The 24855-nt window shown below is 39.1% G+C and overlaps 1 protein-coding gene across 6 annotated transcripts in view; it reads left to right on the forward strand.

Annotated features, from left to right (window-relative positions):
* Positions 1-22690, forward strand: part of LOC131331347 (protein SABRE-like) — a 64379-nt gene extending 41689 nt beyond the window's left edge. For 2 of the 6 annotated variants that reach the window (XM_058365237.1, XM_058365238.1), the window contains exons 9-23: positions 3258-5369; positions 6334-8200; positions 8483-8583; positions 12255-12611; positions 12770-12888; positions 13578-13824; positions 15064-15288; positions 16821-16960; positions 17525-17597; positions 19140-19241; positions 19328-19513; positions 19961-20296; positions 20753-20920; positions 21520-21901; positions 22290-22690. In XM_058365237.1, the coding sequence (XP_058221220.1) occupies positions 3258-5369; positions 6334-8200; positions 8483-8583; positions 12255-12611; positions 12770-12888; positions 13578-13824; positions 15064-15288; positions 16821-16960; positions 17525-17597; positions 19140-19241; positions 19328-19513; positions 19961-20296; positions 20753-20920; positions 21520-21901; positions 22290-22402 (6528 nt within the window). In that variant the 3' untranslated portion in view covers positions 22403-22690. The other 4 variants (XM_058365240.1, XR_009201364.1, XM_058365239.1 and 1 more) reach the window with 4 other exon arrangements.
* The last annotated feature ends 2165 nt before the right edge of the window (positions 22691-24855 follow it).

Raw genomic sequence — 24855 nt, forward strand, 5'->3', positions numbered from 1 at the left:
GCCTTTACCTCAATAGCTCACTTTTTGGGCTGAGTTCTACCAAAAACCGTTTAACAGTTACAAGCTATCCAACAATAGACAAACTTGGCTCATGAGCTGTTCAAGGCTTTGGCTTGTTATCTTGCTAATATGTGCTGGTGCAGCACATCCTCTTGCACGTTTCTTTGACTGCCAAACAGCTTTGCTAAGTCAAAATGATGTAAGAACATACTGCCAAACTTTTAAACATGTGTTAAATTTGTGGAACGGTTGTTTTTTCAAATGTCTGAAGTTTATTTTGTGTATTAGATCTTGCTGCGGTTAATTTATTTCTCTATTCCATTTGAGGCCTTGTTTTGCAGTGTTACTTCATTCAAATCCTATTTTGGATTTCTCAACAAAGTATCAAGTAGCAATCATTCATCTTACAAAATTCAATAAATGGCTTTCACACCTCTTGAATTTGCACAAACATTATTAACTAGGGTATGCATGGGTTTTGTCTGTTTGGGTATGGCTTCTACACCCCACCTGAACCCATCATCTCATTTTGGAAACTAATCACCCGATTTCAATTGAGCTACATCACAGGTCGTCGGATCGAGACTGCTGGTTCAATATCAGTCTTCGGTCGGGTGAATCGGGTGAAGAATGAAGAACAGAAAAGGGAAAAGAGCCACTATTGAATCTGAATGAAGAAAAACAGAAATACAGATACATGCAAAGAGAAGTGAGATTGAGAAGCATTCATTGTTGTTAGTGCTAGTCCCACATTGGTTAATTATAACCTCCAAAACTAGTGTATGAGTTTGGGTGGCCTAGACTCATTGCCAATTGGTTTTGAGTTAGATGCTTTAACATGTTATCAACAAGATTCTCTTGATTGATTGCTCTGTTGTTTGTGCCTTAAGAGCACCTTGATTCGTTGTTCATCTTATGGATAATTTGTTAACCTCTCCACGTGTAGGTCAGGGTCGCACGTGCAGGAGAGTGTAAGTGCTTGTCCACATTGTTTAATAATAATCTCCAAAACTAGTATATAAGCCCGGGCGGTCTCTCAATTCATTTCCAATTGATTTTGAGTTCGATGCTTTAACAATCGTTGTGCTTGGGCGTATATCTTCGCGTTTGATTCAAGAAGTTTTCCTCACCGGTGATGGAGATATCTCTGGCAACCTATGACGATTCTGGCACTTCTGGTCGTATGGAACTTTCAGAACAATGACCTTTATCTCTCAAAGGTTGTAAATAGGACATGTTGCTTTAGAGACAATTGTTTCTACTGAAGGGAGAAGGTGTACTATAACCATCAAATGAGAATGTGCTGTGGACAAATAACTGGTACTTAAATTTACGTCGGTCGGATCGGTTCCAGCAGTGTTCTCTTTCCAAACTTGAAGTCCGGCCAAAAAACTGAATTTTTGTCTTCAGCAGACCAGTTGCTGGCTGATTGTATTTGTTTAACTGTAAGAAGCATAGGTACATACACAGGAAACGAATATGACACGACATGGACGCACGAATATGTTATATTGCCAAAATGTAGGACACAAACACGTTGGGGATACCTTCAATTATACATCCAAACGTATTGTTATGTGATATCACTTTAAGATAACGTCCAAAGTCAATAGTCAGTGGCAATAAGTTACGAAGAATCTAGATTTGACATGGAACTCATGAAATCGCTGGAAAAAAAATAGGGCATGGCTAGGAATCCTGAAGAAATTTTTTATGGAAGAACTCAATGCAAATTTTAAGTAAATTTGAGTATGATTATTGGTGACGATTATTATTTTTCCTACTCTGTGTATCATTCTAATATGACAAATTCTGTACTTTTTGATAATCATATGTTAGCGAGTGTCTAAGAAGTGTCCACCACAACATAAGAACATAACATAACCCATCTAGTCCCCAATCATTGGGGGTATGGGCAGGGGATGATTGAAAACAGACTTAACCTTTGGCAATATATGCACAAAGTGGTTGCTCTCAGAATACCACTAAAATAGTGGCCCCCCTAAACCTCTAAGAAGTGTCCACTACAAGGTTAATTATTTGTCTTGGACACTAAAAAGGTGTCGGACACGGTGTCCGAATAAATATTTTTATTCTCTAGTTATGGACATGGAAAGACGAGTATCTCGCACGTGCCCGAGGAATGTACGTCAAGTTCTTTTAGGTGTTCCCTTTTTTGCTGATTGGATCGGTTGGGTTTAGCGAGTAAATCAGGTTTTTGCTCACCTCTGGTATTAACTCTCCTGCTTGTGAGCTAGCTTAGGCTTACCCAGCTAAAGTTTGTCTCGAATGAGCTCACAAATCAAGCTCAATGTCTCATTCACTTACCAAAAATACATGATTCACAAATGTTGACTAGTAAAGGGTTATTAACAAGGCATCAAGGGTTGCCATCCATGTAAAACAAAGATGCTAAACAGAAAAAGCTCCTATAAAGTCTCAAACCACAAGAATCCTTACTAGTCCATCAAATTGGTCTGGGAGCCAAGAGTTGCTCATGGATGGCTTCAATTAGTGAATTGTTCCATGAATTTATAATTAGGATTAGTGGCTTTTTTAGTCCATTAACAATCATGATTGTTCTAGAGATCGTTTAATTTTATTTTACAATTAGCCACATGAGGACTCTAATCATATGGTCTGATTATGATTTACTTTGGATGTCTTGATCATATAATCTGATGTGATCCAGTTCGTTGTCAAAATATCTATGTCAAACATATGTATAGTGTATACGTTGGTATAATTATCATGTGAACTATATATCAGCTCATGTGATTCTCATTCCACAGCCATTTGAGTGTGCTTTTGATGGTTCCCTACACATTCCTGCTGATGAGTTGCCTTCTGTTATCATGGATTGAGTTACATGTATAGTTCAAAAAGATTTCAATAAATTGTAATTTAGACGAAAAATGTGCCACATGGTTAATAGAATTTCAAGTGCATCATTATGGGACCTTTAACCGTAGTACTTCCATTTTTGTGGTCGTGAAGCATGAGACATTATGTCTTCTTAACGTTACCTGTGTAATCATATTTTTGTGTTTCTGTGTAGGTTATGTGTCTTTTTGATAACCGAGATCAAACATAAATCCTGTCATTTTATGAAGTAGTGTTTACTCATTGTGCGTTTCAGTTTTCGACTCAGAAGTGTCCATGTTCTATGAAGTAGTAATCCACAAGTAATCCCTTCATTCTTTGTGTGCATTAACATATGCCTCTCACTGCATTTTCTTTTTGATTTCGAAATGCAGGGTTGCTCACAATCAGCACATTTGTTTGCCAATAATATTTCAAGTACTGGCACTTCAGTGCACATGGAACTTGGTGAACTAAATTTACACACAGCTGGTGAATATGAAGATTGCTTAAAAGAAAGCCTTTTTGGAGTGGAAACAAATACAGGTTGCATAATGAATATCACAACAGCTAGCCTGGATTGGGGCAGAAAAGATATGGAGTCACTTGAAAAAGATGGTCCTAAGAGCAAAGTGGTTCTCTCAGTTGAGGTGACTGGTGTGGGTGTTTACTTGACCTTCAAGCGTATTGAATCACTTCTATCGACGGTAATATCCTTTAAATATTTGTTGAAATTGTTTTCTGCTTCTAGTACAAAACCACCACCGAACCGAGGAGGCCACCCATCTGAACCATCAGGGAAGGGCATTCAACGCTTAATATTTAGATTGGATAAGTGCTCTATAAACTTTAGCGGTGAGATGGGGTTGGAGAACACAGTTATTGCGGACCCCAAACGTGTGAATTATGGATCTCAAGGTGGTCGAGTTATAGTTATTCTCTCAGCTGATGGGGCACCACGTAGTGCAAACATAATGTCCACCATTTCTGATGAATGCAAGAAATTGAAGTATTGTATATCTCTTGACATTTTCCAGTTCAGTACGAGCATGGACAGGGAGAAACAGTCGACACAGATGGAGCTTGAAAGAGCAAGATCTATCTATCAGGAGTACTTGGATGATGATAGGTCAGGTGCAATTTGTGCATTGTTTGACATGCAGAATGCAAAACTTCTGCGATCTGGTGGTCTTAAAGAGATTACTATTCGCTATTTGTTTAGTGCTACGGATATTGCAATCAGGTGGGAGCCAGATGTTCATATAGCATTGTTTGAGCTTGTGCTACAAGTGAAGTTACTCATACATAATCACAAGTTTCAAGGATTTGATGAAATTCCTATGGAAAACACTTCTAGTGTAAGAGGAAATGAACAGAAGAAAGAAACCTCTGTCGAAACAATACAATATGGAAAGCAAAAGAAGAAAAGGGAATCTATTTTCGTTGTTGACCTTGAGATGCTGAGCATATCTGCTGAGGTTGGAGATGGGGTTGATGCCATGGTTCAGGTTCAATCAATTTTTACTGAGAATGCATCTATAGGGGTAGTTCTTGAAGGACTTGTGCTCAGTTTCAATGATGCAAGAGTCTTTAAAAGCAGTCGGATACAAATATCTAGAATTCCTAATGTCTCTGCTGGTTCATCTGATGCTGAAGTTGGGGCAGCGACTTCATGGGATTGGGTAATTCAAGGACTTGATGTCCATATTTGCATGCCATACAGATTGCAGTTGCGTGCCATTGATGATTCCATTGAGGAGATGTTGAGAGCTCTAAAGCTTATCACTGCTGCTAAAGCCAAAATTGTATTTCCAATGAAGAAAGATAGTGCAAAACCTAAGCAGCCTAGTTCAACAAAATTTGGTTGTGTGAAGTTATGCATACATAAACTAACTGTTGACATTGAGGAAGAACCGTTACAGGGTTGGCTTGATGAACACTATCAGTTGATGAAGAATGAGGCTTCTGAATTATCTGTCAGATTGAAATTTCTTGATGAACTTATTTCCAGAAGCAGGCAATGTTCTGGAACTGCTGAAGCAAAGGATTCTGCTCACGATGGAGAGATACTTTTTTCTGTAGGTGAGGAGATTGATGTTCGAAATGCTTCAGTTGTTCAGAAGGAGGAGGAGATTTATAAGCAATCATTCCAGTCATATTACCAGGCATGTCAGAATCTTGTGCCATCAGATGGATCAGGAGCTTGTAAAAGAGGGTTTCAATCTGGTTTCAAGCCTAGCACTTCAAGAACATCTCTCCTTTCTATCTATGCATTAGAGTTGGATGTTAGCTTGACAAGCATTATTGGTGGTGATGATGGGATGTTAGAGGTTATTCAACAGCTTGATCCTGTCAGTCGAGAATTTAACATACCCTTTTCTCGACTTTACGGGAGTACTGTTCTTTTGCGCATGTGCTCTCTTGTTGTTCAGTTGAGAAATTACACTTTGCCACTTTTTTCTGGATCTTCTGGCAGCTGTGAAGGTCGCGTTGTGCTAGCTCAACAGGTCGGTTCTCGATTTCTTTATCCATTTTTTCCCTTCATTTGTCTTTCTTCAGTTCTGCTGTTCCTGTATTCACAATTTTCCATATATGAATGGATGTTGTGGATTGGAGGAAAACAAAATAGTTAAGTGCACTGACATCCCCTGAGGTTTGGCAAGAGCAGGAAGCCTAACACTCAAAAGTACCCAAGGAAAGTTTAACTAGACCAGCAGTCCCTGTTTAAGTTGCCACAAAAGTACCTGAAAACTCGGGGTAATGAGGGTGGGCATTTTCATTATAGCCCTTTTATGAGGGAGATTGCGGAAAAATGCAATTCTTCTTGGTGCAATTGGACCTCGCAAGATGGCACAAGTGTTGTCCTTGGTAGGGGATCAGATAGGGTTGGAATGATTTCTCAAAGGAGTCATTCCATTTGTGGGTAGCTGGGATGGAGGTGTTTTGGAGCCAGAGGTGTTGTGGGGTGGAGACCTTTGGAGAGGCATTTACGCTTATCTTCAGAGTTAAAGTGGATAGGGATGCTTAAATGGCTGATTATCCTAGAGGTGAAGGAGAAGTTACTTTTGGGGGGTATTAGCTTGAGGTGGATTGCAAGACTGGGTACTGGAGTCTCGGACTTTGTTGGTCTTCTTTATGGTTATCAGCAGTTTAGTAGGAAGGATGGTAAGTTATGATGGGCTAGCTTCCAGGAAGGCAGATTTGAGGAAAACCATTCTACGGCTTTAGCCTGGTCTCATGGAGGTAACTTTCTGTGGAAGAGTATTCAGGCAGTAGGAGCTCCTTCCATGTTTGCTTTTCTTTTTCTGTTTTTGGTTTTTGTTTTTGTAGGGAATGCTACCTCGATGACGTCATTTTGTGATTGGTGATCTTCAGAGGAGACAATGATGTCTTTTTTTATCATATTTTAGTCTTGACTATCGACTACTTGCTTAGTACCTTCGTGATTGGATGGTCCTCAATTTATTGCAGGCAACATGCTTTCAGCCCCAAATTTACCAAAATGTATTCATTGGGAGATGGAGGAAGGTTCGCATGCTTCGTTCAGCTACTGGCACTACTCCACCAATGAAAACATACTTAGATTTGCCTATACATTTTCAGAAAACAGATGTTGCCTTTGGAGTGGGTTTTGAGCCAGCTTTTGCTGATATCAGCTATGCTTTTACTGTAGCTCTTCGTAGGGCTAATCTAAGCATGAGGAACCCTAATAGTTTCGATGTTCAACCACCAAGAAAGGAACGAAGCTTACCATGGTGGGATGATATGAGAAACTACATTCATGGGAATATAACTTTGTTCATGTCTGAGACCAGATGGAATCTTCTTGCCACTACTGATCCTTATGAGAAGTGTGACAAGCTTCAAATCCTTTCTTGCCATATGGAAATCCAGCAGTCAGATGGTCGTGTTTATCTCTCTGTCAAGGATTTTAAGATTTTGTTGAGCACTTTGGAGACTTTTCTAAACAACTGCAACCTAAAACTTCCAATTGGCATGTCTGATGCTCTCCTAGAGGCCCCATCCTTTACTCTAGAAGTGACAATGGAATGGGATTGCGAGTCAGGCAATCCCATAAATCACTATTTGTTTGCACTCCCACATGAAGGTGTACCTCGTGAAAAAGTTTTTGATCCCTTCAGATCTACTTCTCTCTCCCTGAGGTGGGATTTCTCACTGAGGCCCTCTCTGCCCTCAAGTGAGGATCAATCACTATCCTCCACCATGCGAGATGATGCTATCGTGAGCGGTGCTACTTATGGTAAAATATTCAGGTCAGAATATGTTTCAACTGATTCAGCAACCATGGTAGTTGGTGCTCATGATTTAGTATGGTTAATAAAATTCTGGAACATGAATTTCATACCTCCTCATAAGTTGAGAACCTTTTCGCGGTGGCCTCGTTTTGGAATTCCAAGAGTCTCCAGATCGGGCAATCTGTCGTTAGAAAGGGTGATGACGGAATTCATGTTCCGGATTGATGTAACTCCGATCTGTATAAGGCATATGCCTTTGGATGATAATGATCCGGCTAAAGGACTTAAATTTAAGATGTCAAAACTCAAATGTGAACTCTACTTTGGTCGGGGTAAGCAAACATATACCTTTGAATGCATGCGTGATCCTCTTGATCTTGTTTACCTGGGTGTTGACCTTAACATGCTTAAAGCAAGTTTAAGTAAAGAAGATTGCATGAGTGTTGCAAAAGCAATCCAAATCAGCAGGAAAAATCCTACGTATGTGCCAATGGGTAAAGCTACCAATGAAAAACGTAGCTATACTAGCAGCTGCACAGAGAAGAATAGTGATGATGGATTTCTGCTATCATCAGATTATTTCCTAATCAGACGGCAAGCCGCAAAAGCCGATCCTGCAAGGTTATCAGCATGGCAGGAAGCAGGAAGAAGAAATCTTGAGATGACATACATCAGGTCTGAGTTTGAAAACGAGAGTAAGAGTAATGACCACACTGGATCAGATCCAAGTGATGATGATTATAATGTGGCAATAGCTGACAATTGTTTACGCATTTTTGTTTACGGCCTCAAGCTTTTGTGGAATTTTGAAAATAGAGATGCTGTGTGTTCCTGGATTGCTGTAATATCCAAGGCATTTGAACCTCCAAAACTTTCTCCTTCTCGGCTGTATGCACAGAGGAAGTTGAATGAGGGCAAACAGGTTGTTAATGGACCTGAAATGCCTCAAGATGATTCAACAAATCCTCCTTTAATTAATCAAGGTGGTAGTTCCCCTACTCCAATGCTTGTAGTGACTTCAGGATCGCCTTCATCTCTAACTCAGGAAGTTAAAAGAGAGAACTCTCCATCTGGTGCAGTTGGTAAGTTCGAAGCATGCCTAAAAACATTCCTCTGGACTTCAATTTTAGTTTTTTCTTTGTCCACTTATGTAATTTTATGCCAAGGCATTTCTCTTTATAACGAGTCTTTTTCGTCTGATCTGGTTTACTAAGCTCTTACGCAGTAAATATCAGCATGATGCCATCATTGCAATAGTATAGGCCTATTTGTAGCTATATTTGACTATAAAAGATTTAATTTCTTGAATGCATTGCATTACAAAAGATTTCAGTTAAGGAGGATTCATTTTGCCTTACCACCAGCAAATAACGGAAGCAATCATGATTCTGAGGAGGAGGGTACTCGACATTTCATGGTGAATATAGTAGAACCACAATTCAATCTTCACTCAGAAGATTCCAATGTAAGTTGCATAGAAATCGCAGCACTAGAGCTGACATCTGTGTAAATTTTGGATTGTTACATGTCTCTTTTCATAGTTGTTTTTTGGTCGGATAAGTGGGATATGTGTACCTGACTTTATTTTTTTGTCCTTCCGTCTCTCCTTAGACACCACTTGCAAAATTTCTATATTGATTTTTTTCTGACCACTTTTGTATTGGTGCTTAACATTCATCAATGGTGCATAGCAGCAATATAAATCAAAGAACGGACGATGGTCATCTTTGCAAATATTCCTGAGAGAACCCCTGGGCAACTAAGCAGGCTTTATACCACTCCAAAGAGCCATTAGAACGAGTCTTAACTTTGAAGACCCATTTGCAGCCAATAAGATTCTACCATCCGAAAGAGGAACCAACTCCCACGTTTGTGGTTTAGGAAGAGCAGTGAGCTCATCATTCATGGCCTTCACCCAGTTAGGATCATTACAAGCTTCTTTGGAAGAACGAGGTTCAAAGTAGGTATGTAGATGAGATAAGAAGGAACAATAGGAAGAAGAGAGACAAGTATTGGTAAAACCAAGTCTTACCAGTGGATGACAATCGTGAGAAGGATATTGGCGGTCAAACGAGCCAGAGTTGGTTGCAGCACATAGACTAGGCCCAAAAAGGTAGTGGGAGGGGCAGTATAGCCGGGAGGAGCTGCAGTACGGCAAAAGTATGAGTACGGAGGCAGAAGGAGAGTAGACGGAGGGGGAGCAAAGGACACCACATGAAGTTCGAGAGTAGAAATGTACTTTGTAGGTACATTAGAAGGAAGTGGATCAATATTAACCAAGTCTTCCTTAGCTACAGGTGCAGTTTTGGGAGGAAGAGAGAAATAGGGTAGACGCTCGAGAAAAGTAACGTGCCTAGACACATACAACTTCTTTGTCACATGATCATAACACCGATAGCCCCTTTGATTAGTGTTATACCCTAAGAAGACACAACGAGTACTTAGCTTAATACGATCTTTCTTTGGGAGAAGGACAAAACAACTAGAACCAAACACAGGAGAGAGTAGTTAAGAACATGACCATAGAGCCGCTCATATTGGGAACTACTAGAGAGAATAGGAGTGGGCATCTGATTCAGAAGATAAGGTGCAGTGAATACAACTTCTTCCCACAACACAGAGAAGGTACAAAGGACAACAACAGTAGGTCCTTGCATCATCAAGAAGGTGACAATGCTTTTTTCACCCCTACCATTTTGGGCAAGAGTGTCAGAACAAGAAGATTGATGGATAGTCTCATGTGTATCTAAGATCGCAACAAACTCAGAAAGAAAATATTCCCCACCCAAATTAGAACAAAGATTTTTAATAGAAAGCGGGTTTCAACTCCTACCATTTTGGTTGTATGCGTTTTCGTATGAATGAAATCTCCTACCATTTTGACCAAAAAAAAAAAACCCTGGGATGAAAAGAACGATAAATTTTAAAAGAAAATCAGATTTGTGCGTCATAAATAAACCCAAGATCAACTATAATCATCAACAAAGAAGAGATAATAAACGGAACCACCTTTAGTGGAAATCGGAGATGGACCCCATTAATAGGTATGAACAACCTAAAAAGGAGAAGTATAAAATGAGGTGCTTTTACTATAGGGAAAGGCGGAAATTTTTGCAAACTTACTACCATTGCACTCATAAATGTCACTAATAGAAATTTTCCCTACATACCTGACTTAACCAAAAATTTTAAATGCTCACTAGACAAATGTCCTAACCTAGAATGCCAAAGATGAAGGAGGGAGGAATTACGATCTAAGCAAAAAGACGACATGTCAGTGGAGGTAGATTCTATAGGAACGTGCAAGCTCTCCAAAATATAGAGATCACAGCCCTATGCCCGGTCCCAATCTATTTCTTGGACACCCAATCATGCACAAAACTACCAGAAGAGGAGAATAAGACATCAAACCCGGAATCAGATAATTGAATAATAGAAAGCAAACTTAAAGACAATTGAGTAACTTATAACACATCCGAGATAGACAAGAGAGAGCCAGAGGTAGGGAGAATGGAACCAATGGAAACAACTTGCATAAGGGAACTATTTGTAGTGGCAATACTACTAGAGAGGTAGGGGAAATGCAATTATTAAGGAGAGACAAATTGGGGGTCGTACAATGGGAGGAACTGGAATCGACAATCCATTTGGTGGGTAAGATACCTGTGGTATAAGAACCATGCAAACCTAACTCTAGATAGTGGTCATGGCATAAGCTTTTGAATGATCCTCCTGGGTGGCAGCAAAAAATGCATGATACTATTGATACTGTGTAGATGATGGGATGGAGGAACTCTGCCAGTGGTAGGAGTTGCTAAAGCTGCGGGAGGTCAAAAAATCTGTGGTGGTGACCGAGAATATGATGGTGTAGTCGAAGGAAAAGAATTACGTCCTTTAAGTTGCAGAAGCTTAGGTCATGCATCTATTAGTCTTGTAACCATTTCAAGACTAATGAAATTTTTTTGCCGCTCAAAAATAAAAGCTGAGGGCACTCATTTTTCCAATGTCACTTCTGACGGCATAAACTACACTTGCCTATAGAAACCCGAGGCTTAGGCTTGCACATAACCTCAATCACACGTGAAACTGGAGTAGGCAAGTGCTGAAGACAAACTAGGCGGAGCAGACGGGATAGCACTGATTGCTTGCATTTTATCAGCCAAAAAAATGATTCAAGACCCACAAGAGAGTTACACAGATGCACCGAAAGCTCAAAACAGTTCTAAACAGCCCGAAATAGTGCCCAACAGTGCAAGAGTGCCCCAAACAATCCTTTATAGCACAAAACATTCCTAACAGTCCGAAACAGTGTGCTACAGTGAGAAACAGTACCCCAAACAGCCTCGAACCGTGCATAACAGTCCCAAACAGTGCAGAATAGTACCAAAAGAAGAAGAGAGATTATTATTGCTAATCAAAAGAAGTTTAATGTGTCACGTGAACAGTGCCTTGATTGAACAATTCTTTGTGTGAACGGTAGCGTGAACTGGGTTGCTTGAACAGTAACTCTGATGAACAGTGTGTGTTGAAACAAAGTGCTAAAGTGAATAAACAATCAATGGAGAGAGAGAGAGAGAGAGAGAGAGAGAGAGAGAGAGAGAGAGAGAGAGAGAGAGAGAATCTACTTTTAATTCAAACAACAGCGGCAGTGGAAACAAATTATTACCCCCACTGGGGGCTCTGATACCATGATAACTTGCAAAAGGCGGAACAACATAAAGTCTATTGCATAATGAAAATATTACAAAGAATACAAGACTAACTAGGTTAAATATAAAAACCCTATTTTACTGTATGACTAAACTACCCTTAAAAACAATATATTAAAGGACAAGAACCTTAAATCCCTAAAATAGTAATATATGTTCGCAAAAACACAGGCCATTGTTATATTCCTATTTTGGTCTCATAAATTAGGATGACATAGGATCTCTAAGAGAACTTTGTATCAAGTAGTTGGAACTTTGATTTAACAATTTGAATGGCTGCATATGTAGAAGCAGCAATTTTGATTCCACTTCCCTTTGCCTTTCCCATTTTGAAGTATATGAATCAATGAAGCTGCTTTACAAATTCAGAAGTTCTTTCCATACAACATTTGTGTACTAGGTACACTTTTTGTTTGTTTGACAACAGGGTAGATTTCTGCTTGCTGCTGATAGTGGTCGTGTTTTAGCCCGTTCATTCCATTCAGTTCTTCACATTGGCTATGAAATAATTGGACAAGCTCTTGGTGCTGGAAATTTACATGTTCCAGAATGTCAACCTGAAATGACATGGAACCGCAAGGAATTTTCGGTGATGTTGGAGCATGTGCAGGCTCATGTTGCACCAACTGATGTTGACCCTGGGGCTGGACTTCAGTGGCTTCCAAAAATCCGTAGGAGTTCCCCCAACAGAAAGCGCACTGGTGCTTTACTTGAAAGAGTGTTTGTGCCTTGTGATATGTACTTCCGCTACACAAGGCATAACGGCGGTACAACAGACTTAAAGGTAGACACCATACAAAATTCTCTAAATTGAATAAACAGTTTCTATAATTCCACTCGTTATTTATATTTGCTATATTCTCTTATTTTTCTTTATCTTGTCTTTTATGGCAAGTCTTTTGAATGCTACTTGCTAATTCTTCTCTAATGGAATTTTGGTAGATGAAGCCCTTGAAAGAGCTGTCTTTCAATTCCCGCAATTTGACGGCGACAATGACATCCCGTCAATATCAGGTTATGCTTGATGTGTTGACTAATCTTCTCTTTGCTCGGCTTCCCAAGTAAGGATAGTCTTTTCTTTTTTTATGTCGTTTTCTTTTTAATTATTGCCACTGTCTTTTTCCATTTAAATATGCTTGTTCTTGGTTATTGAATTATTGTCATCAACTCTTGCTTTCTTTTGAAAAATCTTATAGAAGTGTGGTAAGATGAAGGCATGTTGTGGTAAGAGTTCCGGTGTCACTTATTCAAAAGAAGGGGGGAAAAAAAGTTCAGGTGTCTATATAGCTGTAGTTTGTACCTTTCCCGGCATAAATTTTTAGGTACTTCCACTGTTTGGCCTACTATGTTTTTCCATCTCTTTATGGGTTTGATGTAGATTTGGGTAAATGCTGTAATTAATTGACATTGCAGATAGATAGTGAACCATAAACATTATTCTGCCTTTTCACAGGCATTATTTCCGTTTATGCTCACAGTTGGGCCTTTTCACATTTTTATAGACATAATTTTATTTCCACACTTCTGTTATTTCAGAAAAAATTCAATTAAAGCATGCTTGCTTCGTCACTTGGTTGGTTGCAATCGCCAATCGCTCTTTGCCTAGGAATTTTATCATGATGTGAAATTCATTAAGTTTTGTAGACATACTTTGACTGGAATATGTGATTTGGATGTCAGAGAAGGTGTGTTGATTTGTGCAATAGTTTCCTTACTTTGAGAAGTAGTTTGATTAAAGCTTGTGATTCAGGCCTCGAAAAACTAGTCTGTCATATCTTGCTGAAGATGATGAAGGCATTGAAGAGGCAGATGAGGTTGTTCCTGAAGGTGTTGAAGAGGTAGAACTTGCGAGAATCAATCTTGAACAAAAAGAGCGGGAGCAGAAGATGATTCTAGATGACATTAGGAAATTGTCTTCATCTTCTGATACGTCTGGAGATGAAAGCTTGGAGAAGGAAGGTGATCTATGGATGATAACTGGTGGAAGGTCGACATTGGTGAGAGATGAATCTATGAAGTATTTAGTAGTTGGAAGCCCTAATAATATGTAGTCATAATTGTTTTTCTTTAGTTGTCACTGGTTCTATGTGAATACATAGCCATTATGTTCTACATCTGTCATTCAAGTGTCGTTTTCTGTGACACTTCAAAATTGACATTCTTTGGAAACCTATTTTATTTCCTCTAGCCTTTAATCCCATACTACAAGAAAATACACTTTATATACTCATACACATTACACACTCGGATGAAGCTTTGGCAGATTTTTATGTACTTCATGCAGTTTAACTTTGTGCTTTGTGGATTATTTTTCCATTGTTGTTGTTGACTGAATTTTTTTTATGGGTTTAGATTGCTTCATGATAGATTTGATCGATCATTTTCTAAACCAAACATGGTTGTGTTTTTTCTATAGACTCTACCTTCAATGTTTCATTCTTTCATGCATTTCCAGTTCTTAATGGTTTGTCTTCAAGTTAAAGTTCCTCATACAATCTCCTCTGATCCTCCTTTTTAAGGTGGCCCCAATTTCCGTAATTCAACTCTAGTGAGATGTGATTTAACCCCATGGTGGGGCTGCCAACCCGTTTGAAATCTTCCTGACTCCACTTTTTATGCTTTAACACTTACATCTTTAGAATATGGTTAGCATTTTTGAACCCATTAGTTTTCCCTTTTGGATGTGCAGGAAGCTTGGTTTGAGGTGATTTAGGTTCTTCTGTATAATAATTCTCTTAACTTTGTTTCTCATGTGTATTCAACATAGATCATTAAATATTTTTGAGGTTCATTATCTAGGCTGATGGGTCATTTTGTTACAAAACCATCATATAAGGCTGGTACTCTTTTTGTTTCAAACATGCACTTGGCAGAAGTTCACCTCATAATTTTGGAGTTCCTTTAATGGATTTTTGTTGTTCTACTTAAATCTAAATATAACATCGGAACAAAATTTGGATTTTTGATGCACACGCATGAGGTCTTCTGTTAATGCATTTTTTTTTTGCCTCATCATTTCTTCACCTTGCTCTCTTTAACTAAATGTTGATGAATCTGTTGCATCTTCAAGTTTATTATGACATGAGGTCCATATGAAGACATGTAGACATCTCCTGCATATGTCTTTTCAGTCTTGCCAAATGTGTTTTATTGATAAGATAACAAAAAAGAAGGGTTGTATCAATAATGTACGGGTTTGTCTTTGACTCTCAACTCTACAAATTTCATCTCTACAGGTGTACATGCTAAAGAAAGAGCTTGGGAATGCAAAAAATTTGAGAAAAACTGCCACTGCTTCACTAAGAATGGCTCTGCACAATGCTGCACAGCTAATACTTATGGAAAAAGAGAAAAACAAAAGTCCATCCTGTGCCATGCGTATTTCTGTGCAAGTTAACAAAGTGATTTGGAGCATGCTTGCGGATGGGAAATGTTTTGTTGAAGCTGAGATAAATGATATGGTAAGTGTTAAGAGTGTCATATTTGGTTATTTTCTATCTTGGACTTAGCCAGGGTATTCTAGTAATGATCTTCTTGTCTGTTAGACTATCTCATTAAGCTCTGTAATCAGTACCATATTTCTTCTGTTTTCTCCTTCTCCTTTTCTCTTTGCTTCTTCCTTTTCAAAACCCTGATCTTGTTAGAGCTTGTCTCACATTGGTTAATTATGACCTTCAAAACAAGTATATGAACCTAGGCGGCCTGCCTCTCCACTCATTGCCAATTGGTTTTGAGTTGGATGCTTTAACATGGTATAACAGCTAGGCATTAGGAAGCTTTTGGTCAAGACTAGTATGCCTGCGGCCTCTCCACTCATTGCCAATTGGTTTTGAGTTGGATGCTTTAACATGGTATCACAGCTAGGCATTAGGAAGCTTGTCTCATATTGGTTAATTATGACTTCCAAAACTAGTATATGAGTCTGGGCGGCCTCTCCACTCATTACCAATTGGTTTTGAGTTGGATACTTTAACATGGTATCACAACTAGGCATTAGGAAGCTTGTCTCACATTGGTTAATTATGACTTCCAAAACTAGTATATGAGTCTGGGCGGCTTCTCCACTCATTGTCAATTGGTTTTGAGTTGGATACTTTAACGTGGTATCACAGCTAGGCATTAGGAAGCTTTTGGACAAGACTCTCTTGATTGATTTCCCCATTGTTTGTGCCATAAGTGCACCTTGTTTCGTTATGATCCCAAAGTATGGATCCTTTGTTTATCTCTCCATGTGAAGGGACTATTAGAGGTTGTCCCACACTGATTAATTATAACCTCCCAAACTAGTAAATGAGTCTCGGCGGCCTCTCCACTTATTGCCAATTGGTTTTGAGTTGGATGCGTTAACAAATCTAGATACTTACACTTTGTTGTGAGAGTCGAGATTATTTTAAAGTTAGAATTGCAAGCCCCTTACGCTTGAGATGAAGGCAAACATAGAGTTTGATTATTCAGGCACCATAAAAGTATTTTTTACATCCAAATGTTAGATGCTGTTTGTATAATCTTTATGTGACTACGTCACTGTGAGTTTTACCGCTAATGATGACTATATGTGTAGGTAGAAATGAAATAAACTAGCACAATGCATTCAGTTTGGTTACCCTTCTCATAAACTAAAATATTACTCCAGTTTTTAATGATGTTGAAGATTCCTGCTCAATTTGCTTGAACAAAGCTGGTGTCCCTACCAGCAACTATTACCTCCTATGTGCGCCTTCTATTTGATTGGCATTCTTTGTCCCTAACAGCAACTGTTAAGTAGTTTATTTGCTTTTAGTTTTTACTTAGTGATGTTATGGAATACTGTAAAACTTCATTTGATTTCAAGAATTCAGTTTTTTTCTCCTTAACTGCCTTTTATTGATATTGAACTTGTTGGATGGCTATTGTAACCCTTAGTGATGATTTTGATATATAAGGTATGCATCCTTATTCCAGAAGTTTTTGGTTTCATTGAAGAACATCTGATAAATTCCCTGTTCCTATACAGAAATATGAGTTTGACAGGGACTTCAAAGATATTGCTGTAGCTCGATTCACAATCAAGTATTTTGTCGTGAGAAATTGCTTGCCCAATGCCAAGTTTGATATGCTTCTATCACCATGGAATCCTCCTCCTGAATGGGGAAAGTATGCACTTTTCTCTACCTTCTTGTTGCACTGAGAAATGGCTGTAATTTATTTCCTTCTAGTTGTAAGGCACTCCGATTGCTTAAGACTTTTATTCTCTTTTATAGTTCTTCATTTCTGGCGGTATAGAATGGAACCACATGTCTTTCATGGGCTCTAATTATAGGATTTTTTGTTTTGGAATATAGTATATGTTTTTTTTTTCTCTTGTGAATACACGTATTTTGGCCATTAGTTATTGAACCCTTAAATGCCTTACTTTTTTCTTTTGCTTGAAATAGTCTGAATGCTTAGTTGAATGCCATCAATCTTGGTTCTAATAAACATGGTTCTAGAACCTACATCAAGCTATAATCAGTAACTTGAATTCAAGTCTCACTGATTTTCAAAGTGAAACTGATTTTTGAAGTGGAACTACGAGCATTGTTTTATATGACATTCCAGTCTAAATATTTTTCCATTGTCCTCCTTCAGTTCCATTATTCCAGTGCCTACATAAGAGAGTACTTCAAGGGTTTATGAGGTTTTGTCCTTTCTTTTTATGTCATGAAATTTATCTTGCAGAAAAGTAATGCTCCAGGTAGATGCAAGGCAAGGAGCTCCAAAGGTTGGAAACACTCCTTTTGAAAACTTCCAGGTAGTCAGTTTTGCAACTGAACTGATTACTTCACTATCAGAGGGCCAATGATTAAGGGTACCTTCTTATAGACTATCAGCGTATATGTCAAGAATCAAATTAAACATCATAACGTTCAAGTTGCTTTTTCTTGATCCAATCTGAAAATGTACCATGAAAGTATGATTGTCATAAGTTACCCAGCCTCAAATTAATTATCAGCTAGTTAGGGTCAACTCGCTAATCCTTTGGCATTGTAGTGTTGAATTAATCTCTTTTACTAAGTGAAAAAAATCATAGTACTTCTCTTTCATTATAGTCCCTCTTGGTTTTGTAATTATGTATTATCTTCCTCGTAGTGCATTATGTTCATTTCCAAAATTAGTTATTCGGATTTGTAGTCTGATTTAGCCTCGTTAGAAGAAATGGAGAATGGTTTATTCATTGCACCCTTGGTTCCCAAGCACAGAATCTCAACATGGTTTCTTGGTTCCTAAAACCAAGCAGCAACTCCAAACAAATTAGTGCGCCGCAACGGGCACTTCTGATACAGACACGCGGCAACGGGTGTCAAGTGTTTCGCTGATTGGCCATCCTGTGTGCGAATCCGTGCCGCAACGGCCGGGTATCCACAATATGTGAATAAAATGAGTGTAGTTGAATGAGAATGTTGAGATGGATATGTGTGTAGTGGTAAGACTTTGCAAGATAGAGTTGAAACAATTTTTTTTTTGAATGACGATAGAATTGAAACGAATACCTTCACCCATTGGTAGGGGTAACACCGAAGGTAAGAGAAAATAGATTAAGGTGATTTGGACATGTCTATTGTAGATTGGTAGATGCAGTAGTTAGGAGGAGCAATATGATTATGGTAGATGTTAGCACTGAGCACTAAGAGGGATAGACCAAAATTGACTTAAGAGGTGGTAGTTCGACAGAAACTAAGTTGTTTGGATATCACAGAACAATGATGCTCTTGATAGAGCTCATTGTAGAAAATGGATGGTTATAGCCGAACCCAAAGTATTTGGGACTTAAAGGTTCAGTTTGGTTTATAAGTAATTGGGACTTAAAGGTTCAGTTTGGTTTATTAATGTGTTATTTTTTTTTTCTATGTGGAAATAATAACACTTCTTAAGTGAAGAAACCAGATGCAGCTCAATGCTTCATCGTTGTTGGTACTTCAATACATTATAGTACATCATTGTGGGTCCGGAAGCCAACTTCTAACAGTATTCATCATACACAGTTTAAGTTTGATGATGTTTCATATCAAAGTGAAAACTAAAAGTAAAATAAATGGGATACCTGTCCCTATCCGTTGATTATAAAGCTGAAGATATAAAATCTTTTCATGGAATCCACAATATAACAGTCTGTTTCTGGGGTGATCAATATATGTCCTGCTGTTTGTACTGTTACCCCCAAAAGAGTTTATTTAACATAGTACTCCCCACTTTTTGTACTCAAACTCTGGGTCCTACACTTTCAAGTTTGATTCAACTTATGGATGTTCATTAACTCTGCATACGATTATGCTTGGACTGTCCATGCTTGCAGGTAGATATCTACCCCTTAAAGATACACTTGACCGAGACACTGTACCATATGATATGGGGGTATCTCTTCCCAGAAGAACAACAAGACTACCAAAGGCGGCAGGTTAGTCCTTTCATGTTTGTAATTTTTTGGTTTGTGGTTTTCTATTTGAGAACTAATACAATTGTCAAATTATATGGTAATATCAGGAAGTTTGGAAGGTTTCCACCGCTTCAGGACCAAAAAGTGTAAAGAAAGTTTCATCTCTGGCTGAAGCTTTTGCATCAAGCAGTCCCCCAACAAAAGAGCCTGAGGTTTCCTCGAAACCAAACCCATTTTTGGTACCCTTTATTTCTGGGATTAGGAAATCTTCTCTTCACGCAGATTCCTCGCAAGTAAGTTTTTTTGGAGCCTATTCCATATTCGATAATTGTTTCTGGATGGCTTTGATGGTCTTTTACGTGTAAGGAAATTAGAAATGTTGAGTACGAGGCAATTTAAGAATTAATGCCTTTTGGCCTGTTTGTCAGAATGATCTTCAGGATTTTGGGTGGTTTCATGTTGAATGCTTACTCTTAGGCCCCGTTTGTTTGTTTGTCTGGATTAAAGCACCACATTGGACTATAAATTGAAGATTTATCAGATATGAAATCCCATAATTTTGGTATTATATAAGATATAGGGAACATTGTGTTGTTGAGCCCCTCCCTATTAGTCCAATGGGATTACGTATCTTGTGAGACCCTTCTCTATTAGTCCAGTCAAACATGCCGGGCCTTAAAGAAATAACTTATTTATCCTTTGAACAGTAACCACTTATATAACCCTTTAATATCATGCAGACATCGAAGTTGCAGAACAGAAAAGATAAAGGTGGTGGTTCAACTCCTGATCTAAGACGAACCTCTTCGTTTGACAGAACATGGGAAGAAAATGTGGCCGAATCTGTGGCAAATGAACTTGTATTACAGGTTCATTCATCTGGCATTTCTCCATCTAAAAGTGGGTCCCTTTCTCTTGAACAGCCGGACGAACTCACTGAAAATAAGTCAAAAGAGATGAAACCTATTAGACCTGGTCGTTCTTCTCTTAAAGCAAAGAAGGTAGGAAAGAGGACAGATGATAAACTTTCCAAGCCTCGTAAAATGAGGACGTTTCACAATGTCAAGATAAGCCAGGTTACTTCAGTCATCCGCTCGGAAATTTTAGAAAGAGGCTCACCTCCAATTTCTTACTGCCCAATCCACTTCAATTTTGGGCCTTAGCTGACAATAGTGATCAGAACTGTTCATCTCGTAGACCATGCAGAGCAGATCATTCATGCAAAAAGGTCAGCGTGATCGAACATCTATAGCTACATGAACACATTGCAATTTTGTAAGATCACCTCCTATTTGTCCTTCAATGTTTTCTTGCACAAATGTGAACAACGTTTTTATATGGGCTATGTGTGATCTTCTCTGCGGGGTCTATGCATTGAACTATTCCGATCACCATTGTAGGCCCATCCCAAAAATGGACCAGACTAGACAGTAGGAAACTAGAGGTGAGCGCTTCTGAAATTAATCTGTTGGTTTATACGTACATGGTGTGGTGGTGCATTTTTAATTATTTATCTATGCACAATGGAGTAGGTTGAACTACTTGTCAGTTATGAAGGGCCTCCATTGTCTATCACCGAGCTGAGGTTACTGATGGATGCTTTTCACCTTGTTGACTTCACTGGAACTTGGGGGCGACTGTTTTCACGAGTTAAGAAGCATGTGATTTGGGGTGTCTTGAAGTCGGTCACGGGGATGCAGGTAAGTTATGTGCACGTATATCTCTCCTTCATTCATTTTTTTTTGCATATAATGTTATCTACCATGACCACTCCGGTGAGTTCCTGACAACCTTGTTCTATTTTATCTGCTCAGTTCCAACATCATTTCAAAACCAAACCATCTTACACCTTGTGTCCCAATGAAATAGAGTCAGGTACAAGAATCCTTGTTCGCCATTCTGAACTATCAAGGCCATATAATCGATTAGATTTACTAAATTCGTTTCTCTTTTTACACCCCCATCCTGTATTAATCTTATCGCTTTTCTTGACTGTTGTAACCTTTGGTATGCTGTATGCAGCTTGCCACAAGTAATTGTGTTTCTCTGCTAATATTCCGAAAGCTCTATATACTCCCCAAGATTCACAGTGACCACCATAGCAATGGTTACCACACGCTTAGTAGCCCTCTGCCGGGTCTTCATTAATTTTTTGGGCTCGTGAATTCAAAGTATGATGTCTAGCAGCCAACCACCTGAAAAGGGAAAAATACATTTGCTCCCCATTGTTTGCATTGTCTTGATCCGATTTCTTGGTGAGAGAGCTCTGCTCTACACTCACCTTTCAACTTACATGCAGGGTAAGAAGTTTAAATATAAAGGACATGCTCAGGAGGAGTCCAGCAGAGCTGCTGCATCAGACATCAATCTTAATCTCGCTGACAGCGATCAAGGTTCAGTTGAGAAACCTGGTCAATACCAAATATCTTGGGCTAGGCGTTCCAGTGATGGAGCAGGTGATGGATTTGTCACATCCGTTAAGGGCCTTTTCAATTCTCAGCGCCGCAAGGCCAAGGCACTTGTGTTACGGACAATGAGGTCCCAAACAGAGAATAGGTCAAATGGGGAATGGAGTGAAAATGATGCAGAATTCTCTCCCTTTGCGAGGCAACTAACTATTACTAACGCAAAGAAGCTTATTAGAAGGCACACGAAGAAGTTCGGATCAAAGGGACAGAAAGGTTAGTTACACTCACTCCTATTTTTCAAACCATGTGACCTTTTTTTTTTCTTTTCCATTTCACCCTCTTCTTCTGTCTGTCCTTGTGAGATTCTTAACAAGGACTGAAAACCTCAAAAAGACAGAAAACGTAAAATGACACGTTTTCAAGGTTGCAATTAGCCAATTATGGACCCAATTCAAATCCTTTGCCTAGAATGTAGCAAAGGAGATCTAGCCACATTTTCATGGCTCTCATCCATACTGTTTTTTCTTGTCATTTCTAAAAACCTCCAAGGTGCTTTTGTAGTTTCAACCCAGTTGCCCTTTTTCTCTTACATTGAGCTCCAGAAGATTTGAACTTGAGGTTTACGAGATCAGTAATTGCTCGATCATTCATACTGCATCAGGTGTATCTTCCCAGCATAAAGAATTGCTTCCATCGTCCTCAAGGCAGACCACACTACCTGAAAGTGATTCTTCGTCTAGTGGATCGCCACCTTATGAGGATTTTCATGAGTAGAAGAGTTGCCTGAAGCCAATTCTTCATAGGTTAAAGAAGTGTGCAGGTGAAAGTCCCTTAACAGCCAGGGTTGGAAAGGGTAGAAACCGGTGGTGGTTGATTAGTAATGCTTGGAGAATTCAAGACATTTCCAAATTAAGTCAGTTTTCTAATGGTCGGGTAACGTTGCGTTGTTGGCCCAAGCTAAAGGAGTTCTTAGGTATGGTGCAGGCCCTACGAAACAAAAGCAGGCCAAACATCTTATGGCATTATGAAGATAAGAATTGGGAATCAAAGATTGGTTTCTCCGATTGGTTTCTCCCCTCCAAATATACGCAAGATTTTTTTTTTGGGTCAAATGTTGGGAAAAATCAAGGTTTTTATTGATTATCTCCTTCGAATAAAACATATGGGCTCTTCAAGAGTTCCATGGAAAATTTTGTATGAACAATCGTCCATGTTCAAGATCAACAAAGGATTAAATGAATTGCATGTCTCATTTCGTTCTTTTTTTCTTTAAAGAAGATTTGAGGTACGTTGACTTACCAAAAAAAAAAAAAAAATTGGGCTACGTTAAAAGTATTTAGGGTTATTTTCAAGAACACCCCTTCGACTATCACGTTATGTCAATATAACCCTCTCACGTTTAAAACCCATCAACCTCACCTCCTCATCTATCAAAACTCATCAACCACACCCCTTTCATCCAATTCTGTTAAGAAATGTTAACTTTTTAACCTAAGTTGGATGGGAAAACAAATTTTGAGCCTAAAATGCCCTTGCTTTGGGCAGGAAATATATCCTCGGGCTATTTATAATCACTCTTTATACTCACTCAAACGTATATTGCTCTCTCTCTCTCTCTCATCCATCTCTACTGCCCTCTCCCTCTCTCTATTGTTTTTTTCCATCTCCATCTCCCCATTTCCCCACCCAGAAAAATGAAAACCCACCAAACCCCTCCAAACCAGCCACCCTCAGTTCTCTCTCCCAACCCCATCTTATTCTTCTTTCCAACTCCACCCAAACTCTAAATTTGAATTTCAAAAACCCAGATTGTGAAAAAAACCCCAAAATTAAAGCGATTGATTTAGGGTTTCAAATGAGTTCAAGTTGTATGGTTTGGAGCAATTGATTTAGGGTTTCAAAAGTGATGGGTTTAACGTCCTTAGTTGGGTTCTAGGGTTTTGATTTTCTAGGTTTCATCCATGTCGGGCAAAGAGAGAGACAGAGGAGAGAGATGGGAAAGAGGAGAGGGAGGCGTGTGTTTTTTTTAAAATCCCGAACCATATTTCTTTCACAGACCAAAGAAAATGGTAACTTAGTCTTTTCATGTGTTTCTGCCCAAGTTTTTAACGGAAATAAGGGAAAGGGGTGTAGTTAATGCGTTTTGATAGATGAAGGGGTGAGGTTGATGAGTTTTAAACGTGAAGAGGTCGTGTTGATAAAACGTGATAGTTAAAGAGGTGTCCTTGGAAATAACCTAGGTATTTAAGCTAACCAAACCCCTTTAAACCCATTAACAATGGTGTCAACTCCCTCTCCATGAGAATTTGAATTCAAAGCATTTATCCTCCCAAAACCTGGCTAAGTGCCTCAGTTCTTATTTTTTTCTTTATTGTAATTTTTTACAGCAACCTATGGCTATGCTTAGCATTGGTAGATCATTTGTAATCCTTTCTCTATTTAGCACCTCCCACTCTCCCACGCGCGCACACTCCCACAACATAGGCATTTCCCTCGTCTTTATTTAGCAGCTTTTGTATTCTCTCTCCCTCTCTCACACACACAAGAAGTGCATTTGCATCATGGGTCCGACTATTTACGACTGCGAATTTACTATATGTAGCCTATGTTAAACCAAACCCATAAATCTTGGAACAATTTACAATATACAACAAAACAAATATCCATGAATTCCCCAAATTACTATTCCCTCCCCACCAGCCATCTCTTCCCCTTCCCCTTCCCCTTTCTTTGTCTCACCGTTCTCTCTTCTCCACCACCACCCAACACCACCACCACACCACACAACACCAAAACCTAGTAATTTTCCCTAACTTTCCTCGTCCCCTTCTTCTACGTTCACTACCGCCAGTACAGCCACACCAACGGCCCAACACCACCACTTCCTCCGTAACTGCCGCACCACCACCTCTGTAACTGCCGCACCACCACCATCAGTTGCGTCCCACCATCACTAACACCACCTCCCTCAAAAAAAAATCCCGACATGTTCGGATACAGAAAGCTGAAAAATTTAGAAAATTTCTTCGTTTCATTTTTGTAGGATCTGTAATTTTTTGGTTCGATCAAACACAGGAGCTATAAAAAAATTTGGGGGAAATTGATCTTCGTTTCAGTTCCAAGTTGGCGGCGACCAGAGCTGTAGAAGGTGGATGTTGAACAACCCCTTCTTGTTGCAGTTCCAAATAAACGTGGGTGACATCGAACAACCCTTTCTCCCTCTCTCG

The sequence above is a fragment of the Rhododendron vialii genome, chromosome 6a, assembly GCF_030253575.1.
Source record: "Rhododendron vialii isolate Sample 1 chromosome 6a, ASM3025357v1".
In the NCBI taxonomy this organism is placed as follows: domain Eukaryota; kingdom Viridiplantae; phylum Streptophyta; class Magnoliopsida; order Ericales; family Ericaceae; genus Rhododendron; species Rhododendron vialii.